Source organism: Thalia democratica, chromosome 9, assembly GCF_965202585.1.
Source record: "Thalia democratica chromosome 9, ktThaDemo2.hap1.1, whole genome shotgun sequence".
NCBI lineage: Eukaryota > Metazoa > Chordata > Thaliacea > Salpida > Salpidae > Thalia > Thalia democratica.
The window spans coordinates 10,459,231-10,469,650 of NC_139173.1; the positions used below are offsets into that span (position 1 = coordinate 10,459,231).

At 24.6% G+C, this 10,420-nt stretch overlaps 1 protein-coding gene across 1 annotated transcript; it reads left to right on the top strand.

Annotated features, from left to right (window-relative positions):
• Positions 1–330: 330 nt before the first annotated feature.
• On the top strand, positions 331–8,057 carry LOC145844178 (2-(trimethylamino)ethylphosphonate dioxygenase-like). Its single transcript, XM_082951545.1, has 12 exons — positions 331–454; positions 744–861; positions 1,171–1,310; positions 2,473–2,584; positions 3,685–3,783; positions 3,984–4,059; positions 4,140–4,184; positions 4,333–4,466; positions 5,388–5,586; positions 6,072–6,194; positions 6,627–6,731; positions 7,451–8,057. Exons 1-12 carry the CDS (start codon positions 367–369, stop codon positions 7,556–7,558), a joined length of 1,347 nt encoding a protein of 448 aa, XP_082807671.1. The 5' UTR covers positions 331–366; the 3' UTR covers positions 7,559–8,057.
• The last annotated feature ends 2,363 nt before the right edge of the window (positions 8,058–10,420 follow it).

Sequence of the window (10,420 nt, forward strand, 5' to 3'; positions counted from 1 at the left end):
TTTTATGTTGTTTTTTGTAAGGCTTAAAGATATAATATCTTTTAATAATAAATTTTTACAGATGCTTTTAAAAAACAACAATATTTAACAGTTTAATTCAAAATAAGTTTTATGATTTATTTATTTTTCTGGTTTAAGATAAGAAAATATTTTTTGATATTCTAAATTTATCTATTAATGATAAGTTAACAGCTGTTGTAATTTAAGTGCTTATTGAACTTACTTAAAAGAAACGTCAGGTAAGATTAAATGTTTTATAATATACTGTTTACTTAAAAAGGGAACTTATTTAATTCTTAAAGCTTGTAACAAAATAAGTTTTATATAAATAGACAAACTTACAAGCATCATTAGTAAATAAATAAGATGATGAAGTTAAGCAACCCGTTTCACAAAATTTCAAATTCAGCGAAAGTTCTGACTAAACTTCAGAAAAGAAGTGCAGCTAGCTTGAGTAAGTTTCTAATTTTACACATAACTAAGACAAAAACATTAAAAGTTGAGAAAGTTGTTATAACTAAATGGCTTTTTATTGTTCTAGATAACTTTCATTTATAATGATTTAGAAAAAGAGTTGTACAGTGATAACAAACAAAATTTAAAATATAACTAATACAAACAGTTTTTGTGTGGCAAATTTTAAACGACGTTTACGTTTATAAAAAGTTTAGTTTATAGCTGTCGTCGAAAACAATCTTTTAGTTTTTTATTTATACATTATAACGTTAAACTTAAAATTTCAGAACATGCAAATAATAAAGTGAACGAGTCATCACAAGCAAAGAATGTAGTAGAAAATGTTGAAATAAGTGAGTGTGAAAAAATACTTCGTGTAAGATGGGCTGATGGGCATAAAAGCAAGTAAGCTGTCAACATTTTAAGTTTTAGAAACCGTAAATAGTTATTTACTAATATCGAATACAAAAAATTATCAGTAAGTTGTATTATCGTATAAACTTAGAATCTTTTTCTAAAATCTAACTGAAAAATAACTAACAATTAAAACAATTGTTTTTGCCAATCATAACTCATTTGACCATTACTTTTAATAAGTATTTATATAAAAAGTTAAATCGTATTTGACTTGTAGAGTAAAATTTTAGATTTCAAAAATGTTTTAAGTTAAGGGCTTTGTATAAAACGCTGAAGACTTAACTTTTTTGATTTAAGCTACCACTCAAGCTGGTTGAGGTTCAACTGCCAATCAGACAAGTACAAGAAGATGATGCCAGGTCAACTACCAATAAGAAGAGCTGATTTTCCCGATGATTTGTTCATAAAAGACGTTAAATTTGTCACAAACGATTGTGGTTGGTTTAAAGCTACAGTAACAAAGTTATAAAATGTCAACTCTATAAATATATTCTAACAAACAAACTTATAATCTTATAAGTAAAATTTTAGTTATATGCTTGGCTAAAACATATTTAGCAGAGAAATCAATTCAAGTGAAGATTAGAAGAATATAAAATACTAGTCGTTTAGTAGTTTCATGTTTAAATGAATTTTCAAAGTAAAAAGCTGTAATAAACGATTAAGATAAAACTATACAAAACTTAATATCAATGCAACATACTATAAAACTATATGCTTAACGACAATGAAATAGTTTTAATACATAATAAAAAAATTTGAGGTAATGTTCAAAATAGTTCTACAGTGTGATAAATTCTTGTAGTTGATTGCATTAATATTTCTTTTTGTAAATTTGTTTTTTTTTAGCTTTGTTTTAAGAAGTTCCGTTCAATTGTGAAACCGGTAACTGCTAAAGTAACGAATAGATCATTTATAAATGTTTGATTTATTTGAATTGATATTTTTATAAAACTATTTAAGCCGAGTATATAATCAGTATTCCATTATAAGGTTTGAGCTCTTTCTCAAGCAGAATGTCGTCTTGTAAAATCGTCTTGTAAAATGACGAAATATCAGTAATTGATTTTGTGCACGAACTTAAAAACATTTCAATGTGTTTAAAGGTCATTTAACACAATTTTTTTAGTTTATTGCTTGTATATTATTTTTTGTAATTTATTTTAGTTTTATTAAATTTTTGTAGTTTGAAAATCTGTTCAGCGGTGAAACGGGAAACTACTAAATTAACTAACACAATATTTGAAAAAATATTTAGTTGTTCCAAAATATAATATAGTCAAAAAGTTTAGTTACATATAAAATAAGAATTTAATTACACGTTTTATGTTGTTTTTTATTAGTTACAGTATCTATAAATGTTCATCAATAGCTTTTGTGCTATACTATAAAATATGCATATGTTTGTATTTAATGATTTAGGTTTTTTTTCATTATTAATAATTAATTTAAAGCTGTACAAGAATCAAAATAAACTTAAAAAAAAACTACTATATTTTCAAAACTTAAATTAAAGTTATTACTGAAGTCATTTTGTATGTCTAAAAACAAATCGTTTCTAAATGAAACGACAAAACTTTATTATTAAACTTTTTTTAGGTAGTGATGAGATAAAAATGAAAATTGTTGGTAATACTGATGACAACCATATAACATCATTCCCGCCTAAAACTTTAAGAGAGCTTTGTTACAGTAGATCAACAATAAACAAGTTTAACTTTTAAATTTTAAAAGTCTAATAAACAAATAAGCGTTATGATATTCTTTATAACTCCGAAAAAGTAAACATTAAATATAATTTATTCTCTAAAACCAAAATTTGATTACGTCGACATTAAAGTTTATAAGAGTAGAAATGCTACAATGTTGTTTTAATGAAAAAATTGTTTCTGTTAAATTTTACTGGATAAATATATGTGCACAATATTTACATATAACTTATTTAATTTGCGTAGGCATCTTAATAAACAATAAAAGTAATATTATAACAGCCAAACATTCAATACTACCTTTATTTGATTTAAAACTGTTTTGCTGTCGATCCTAACAGATTTAAATACTTCTACATTATTCTTTTGTTTTTAAGTACATTAAAACTGTAGTATAATAATATTTGGCAATGTAAAGTAAACTACAAATTGCGTATTTTAAACAATGTTTTCTTTATTCAATCACAGTTTAATTGTATATATACTGAATAAACTGCACAGTAACATTAATTAAACGTTTTATACATTGTAACGTTACAAAATCTTGGTAAGTATTAGATTTACATCTAGCGAATTTATTGCGCTGATAAATATAACAACTGTATTTTTTTTCCAACCCTTACTAAAAATATTCAACCATTAAAACAATCCTAACTACTAACCCTAACCTCCAATCAAAAACTTTTAACACTTAATGTTTTACCACGAACATTTGAAATTTTCCTTATAATGAGTCAATCCGTAAAATCTTATTTGTTTAAACTTAAAAATGTTTTTAATATAAATATAAATCAAGTATATATACTTAAATAAAGAATGTTTAAAAATTATAGTCTTAAAATTAGGCTGATTCTTAAAACTAAACATAATTTTTTAATATTTACATAAAGAAAGCTGTTAAGTTTATTTATATATGGGTTGCTATTCGCAAATTTAAAGTTCTTACACTTTTTACAGGTTTTTAGTACTGTAAGTACGTATTTTTTTAATATAAAGTTTTAACAAAACTGTTAACACATATCAAACTGTATTATTAAACAAAATAAGGTTTTTGTGAAGCTTATTTTTGTTTTACGTTTTGAACACAACTTTTCAATTAAAGGTATATAGAAGATAGACGATTCAGTTTTATTGATCCACAAAAAAATAAAGTTCCATCAATAGAATATGACAAAATTACCAGCGAAGAAGGAAAGTTTGAGTAAGTAAATTTTTGCCATATTTAAACGTTTTTAAAACTTGACCATTTTACTTAGTTTAAAAGTGTAAAAACATTGTTTATTATACAGTCATAAAAAAAAAACTATAAGTTTACAATTGCAACATTATTTATATGCAAAATGGCTTTCTACAACTGTTGTTTATATTTTACACTGTTTATAAAAGTTTACTTTTTCGAAGGTGGTTCGATTTGATCATTGAAAATGGCTTTTGCGTAGTGAAAAATGTACCACTAGAACACGAAATGGTTTTAAAAGTAAGTTTCAGTTTAGCTAATTATTGACTTCTAACACAGTTTGTTTTTTAATTATGACTAAGATTCTTGTATATTTTAAGGTTGCACAAGAAATATCTCCTCTTAGCTACGGCACATATGAAGACGTAAGTTTAAGTTAGCAAAATATTTTTTATTACTGATATAAATAACTTTAAACAGCTTTTACAAAAAACTACTATTTTTAAAATTTTTACTAGTTTCTTCAAAAAATTATTAATTAAAAATTTAAAAAACGTCTTTACATTGATTCAGATGTACAACGTGCAAGAAGATACCTCAGGAAACACTCCTGAGCATGCAGCGTACACAACCCAGCCTCTCAACTTCCATCAGGACGTTCTCCACCTGGAAGCTGTACCGGGAGTGCAGATGCTTCACGCAGTCAGGTGATTTTATTTAGTATTTTTTTTTTGCTTTGTATCTATAAATTTACGTGCGGACTAAAAAGAGTTTATCATTAAGTATCTATACCCGCTTTAAAGACATAATATGACTTAGAACACCCGAATGCGTTCAAAAAGCATTTGTAGTCGGTATAAAAACAATCGTTTAGTCCACAAAGTTGAAATATGTGAGCAAATTAAAAAAGTTAAGAAATTTTTATAAAATAAAATCTTTAAAAACTAAAAGTATATAATCATCCTACAAAAGAGTCTATATAATTAGTTCAAGGTGATAAAATTATTTTAACTCTGCTTTAAGTAAACACTTAATCTTTTTTTTATTAATTTTATCTCTAAAGCTTTAGAAAAAGAGTTATTACAGATGTGAATAACACTTTATATAAAGTAGAAAACTTTAATTTGAAACAATCTATATAATAGCGTAATAATTACAGAGTCCAATATTATAACATCATGTCTATTGTACATCATAAATCTTTATTTTAGCATTTTTATCAGCTTTTATGTTCATTAATAAAAACTTTAATTTGAATACTTAAAGTAGTCGTAATACTTTTATGCGTTCTTTTTAAAGGGTTTAGTTTAACTATTTAAGCAGTCTTTTACTCTACACAATCTAAAAACAAAAGTTTTGTTTACACACTTTAAGCTAAAAGTATGTATCAAAAGTTAACTTGCATTATTATAGCAAGTACTTCAACTTAGCACACTTATATCAAAATGTTTATAAATTGTTAAATAGTATAAAAAAATAAATACAACATATATACTTTGAATGAATGTTGCTAGTACTAGTCTTTAAAAGAATTCGTTTATTTTTTTTTAATCAGCAAACATTATAAATGGAAGCAAAGTTGTGAAATTATATTTAGATTTTGTATAAACTTAAAAACTTTTGTCAAGGTTCGACAAATGCGTCGAGGGAGGAAATTCTCTTCTGATCGACATGTTCAATGTTGCGGAAATTCTGAGGAGGGAGAGTCCTGAGGATTTTCACACCCTTACCAGGATCCCCACGACTTTCGCCACCAAAAACTACGACAAGTACCCGTGTCACGTGCTCAACAGAAAACCAATCATAAACGTTGATTATGATGATCGGGTGGGTTACTTTTTATTTTTGAAAAGTAATTAACATAAATAATTTATTAATTTTCACTTATCAATATTACATCTTTTTAAGAACTCTTAACATTAAAATTAGTTGAATTATAAGTGGTGTTTTTCAATAAATGTAATTGTAATCATAAAATTGCTTTTGTATGTAACTTTTTTATGCGATTAAATCATTTTTCTAACAATTGAAACAGAAGTTTCTACGAAATCCAATAAAGCTATTTTTATAAATTACTAATTATAATTTTTATAGTAGTTGATAAGTATTTTATTCAATAGACAATTTATTTAAAGCTTTTTTGAGTTGTTTTTTTGTTTTTGACTAATATTTTTGTATTTTAGCCATAAAAAAATATTTTTTTATCAAAAAGCATCAAACATTATAACATAGCTAGTAGTCAAGTTGAAATATGCACTCTGATTGAGGTTTGAAAATATTTAAAACGAAAAAGCTTGTAACTTGTAACACAGATAGTAGGAGTTGGCTGGAATCCGGGAACCGAGCAGCCGCTGATGATCCACGAGGAAGACGTGGAAGATTACTACAGAGCGTGGAAGAAGATGTTCAACCTGACAGCGAGGAAGGATTTACAAGTTTGATTGTAATTATAAGCTGCCACTAACTTCGCATTTGCGATATTTTGAAAATGTGTGAAGATATAAGGCAAATGTGTTTACAGACTTAAAGCTTTAAATATTTAATTTGAGGTTGAACTTAAATAATTTAACTTAACTTAACTAACTTAACTGTGCGTAACTATAACCGTGTGATGTTAATGAAAGGTGAGGAAAAATTAACAACTTAAAAAATAAATACTCATTAAATTAAAGTTGATGTTAAAGAATTTAGTTTAACAAAAGTTAATGCATTTATTGAAATATTGTCAACTAAACCTAAAAATATTTAACTTGCTAGAAATTTTATTAAAACTAAAAATATAAATAAACAATAGTTTGTGTTAAAAGAAGTACTAAGCACTTGGTTTTGGTTGATAGTTTTAATTTTTTAATTTTTACAACTTTCAGTGGAGCTTTCGCTTAGACGAAGGAGACTTGCTTGTGTTTAACAACCGCCGAATGGCTCATTCCAGAGAAGGTTACTGTAGCAACGGGGGAGTGAGACACCTACAGGTTAGATTTAGTAAAAATTTTAATTCTGCTTAGCTGTTTTTAACAAACCGTTTTAAGAGTTGATTGAATCTACTAAAAAGGTTACAATTTTACGTGTTTGAAAATACATTTGTTTTGAAAATATTATTAACTGTTTGTGTTTAAGAACAACTAAAGGTTAAAGAGTATTAACAACAGAAATAAATTTTACTGTTAATATTCACAGACATAATATACTTACTTTTACTCTAAGAAAAAATACTTAATTACAATACTCTAATATTCTTCAGACTATTAATTAAAAATTAAACAATTTAGATATACATAAAACTTTAGACAGTGTGTTGTTTTATTTTAATTTGGTTTGAAGTATTCTGTACAATACAGATAAAGTATGGTTTGAAGTATTCTGTACAATACAGATAAAGTATAACGTAAATATAAAGTATATGTTTATTGTATAAACAAGTCAGTAGTTCACATAATTTTGCTTTAAGCTTTCTGTGTCTTTGTCAGACTAAGTTTATTCAATAAAGTGTTAAACTTAGTCTGACGAAACTTAAAACATAAAGCTGTAAGTTTGAAACAAAAGTAAGCTATTGTTTCGTTTTTGTCATAAACGCACGACCCATTTATTGTTGTATTTATTTATTGAAGTTATGTAAACTGATGTTTTACAGTATACTTATATATCATACTAAATGAGATGAAAAAAAATCTTGAATGAATTACTTGAACAGGGAACATATTGCAGCATTGAAGCAGTTAGAAACAAACATTTCATCCTTGGTAAGAAGCTTGGAAAAAATATTGTAGATAAAATAGTTGGCAATAACAGCTCTGTTTAAAATTTTCAGTAATACAATTTGATTTCGTATATTTTCTTTTGAAATTTAATATTAAGAATTTTATCAAATAATATCAATATAATTTTTTAATGTTTCAAAATAACAAAAAACTACTTTTGTCTCTTAAAAGCTTTAATTCGAACCTTATTCTATTTTTCTTAAACTAAATTGATATTTTTTAAAGAACTTCAAAAAGTATCAAACGTTTAAAAAGTAAATTAAGTTTGCTTATATTTGCACTCTAAACTAATTAGCTTAAATTCATATTTCTTTATATAGAGGTTTTAATTGTTGCCAATTTTTATGTTGGTTATAATTTAAGGTTAACTTTAAAAAAATATACAGTGTATATATTTTGTTTAAACTTTTTTTATGAACCACTAGTCCTTGTGTAAAATATAATTTAATTAGTAAAGCAACTGTAACCGTTTTAGTTTTGGTTAAAAAAAAACTTTTGTTTTTGAGAAGATAAAATTCTTATCAAGCTTATACCTTTTTAGACTTAAATTCTAAAAGATATTCAAGAAATTAAAGTTTATTTTTAAATTTATATAAAAGTAAATCAAAATAATTCTACTTGTTATTGTTATAAGAATTTTTGAACCATCATAAAAATAAAATGTGAGCAAAAATTGAAATGCATTACTTTTACTGACTTGTTAAAGACGTTTGTTAGTTACGACAGCAATTAATTACGGTTGTTTTTATTTTAACTAACGTCAATCAACTGAGGTACAGAAAACTAAAGAGACACAGAAGTTTAAATGTTAAAAAACACTAATCTTAGTAAAAAATCTAAAGTATGTAAAGACAGTTATATTTTTCATTTAGTTTAGAAAATAATTAATAAATTAACAAAACATTTCAAAATATTGCTAAAGTAGTAACCAAGTAACTAAATAAACAAATCGTTTACGAAAATTCAGATATTAAAAACTTAAAAAAAACAGTTATTAACAATAATTACGTAAAAAAACTTTTTTTAGTTAAATTTTCTAATTTAGTTTTTTAAAAGGTTATAAAAAAAATGTTAACGAAATTAATCATAGTACAATAAAGTTTATAAACAAGAATTTGTTTTACGTAATTATTGTTAATAACATTTTTTTAAAGTTTTTATTCAAAGTGTAGATCATAAACAATTTATACTATACTTTTGAACTTTAATAATTTTATAACTTATTTACGTGTAATAAAAGTAGAACAAAGGCTAAACATTAACGCTCAAAATAGTAGTCAAAAAAACTGTATATACCCTTTTAAGTATTTTATATATAAACTTCCATAAGTTTTTTACACAACTTTACTACTACAAAAACTTAATTGCAGTATATAAGAACGTTTTGGAAGTTTATTGCTGATTTTGTTAATTCCTATTTTACTTAATAACAAGTTTTTAATGTTTAATAAGTTCCTTAAAAAAATACTTTTTTCAGTACAGATTTTGTTTAGCACTTTTTTTATAGAAAATGATTAGTAAATTTATCTGTCGCTAAGCTTGTTTTATATATAATGCTAAAGATAACTAAAACATATTATTTTTTTAAAGCGTACTAGTAGGTATTTCATTAAAACTAATAAATTTATTAAACTTTATTCTTGTTTCGGTAAAAAAATCTATAATACAGATCAGTGAAAAAAAAAATTCAGACTGAAACGTATATTCTTTCTAATAAATTTATAAAAAATCTACATTTTTACAAAATAATACTCTTTTTGTTGTAAAGTTTTTACAAATAAATAATTGTTTTACAAAAAAAATATTCGTTTTATAAAAAAAAAAATACTTAAAAGTTCAAAACATGTTTAGTGTGTGTTAATTTATTATGAAATTGCTTGGATTTTCTTTTTGACGTTTCTTTAAACATTTTTTTCTGCTTTAGAACTAGTTTTCGTTTTCTTGTGATGTCTCTGATGTATTTATCTGTTATAAATTAAAAAAAAAATGTACTGATATATCATTTGTATCTTGACATTTAAAGTTAAGTGATGAATACTTTGTAAAAAACAAAAACTAATCATTACATTCATAGAAAATAAATGAACTAGAATGCTTATTTTGGACTTTTTTATAAAATTTTCAAACATACAACAAGTTTTGTTGAAACTGTATAACTATTTGTTTTTCTTACGGTTGAAAAAATACCTTATAAAAAAAATAGTTTTTGCAGTTTAGTTTAAAGCAATATAATAATTTTAGATTAAGTTTGTAAATGTGCAGTTTGGATAATAATTTTAAAATATTTGAAATATTTTATTTTTGTTTTACATAACTTACTGTGATTTAATTTGTTTGTCTTATTGTTGGTAGAAAATAACCTCTAGACTTAAGTTCGGTTGTAGCTAGTTTAAATTTATATAGACAAAAAAGGGAATGGGTTAAATATGCACTAAGGGTCACTTTTGCAAGAAGACAACTTTGCACAAAGGGAAATTTTTGCATGAAGAGTCATTTTTGCACGAGTGACAATTTTGCACCAAGTAAAAATAAAATTAATAAAAACTTAAATTAATATAAAAATACCGACCAAGGATAATATTTGGGGTAACAGTATAGTTCAAAATATATATAATAGTTAATATAAATATATAAAAAAGAAAAAAATACCGACCAAGGGTAAGGGCTAGGGGAAACAGTAATAGAAAAAATTTAAAAATGAATTTAATAACAACAACAAATAAACAACATCAGTTTTTTAACCCATGCAAAAATGAACTTTCGCGCAAAAGTGTCTTTGTGCAATTGTGTCTCTTCGTGCATTTTTAACACTTACAAACAAAAAGCTATACATCTCAACATATATTTACAAAAGTGTTATATTGATCTAATTTGTTTTCTTCATTTCATTAGATACTGTGGAT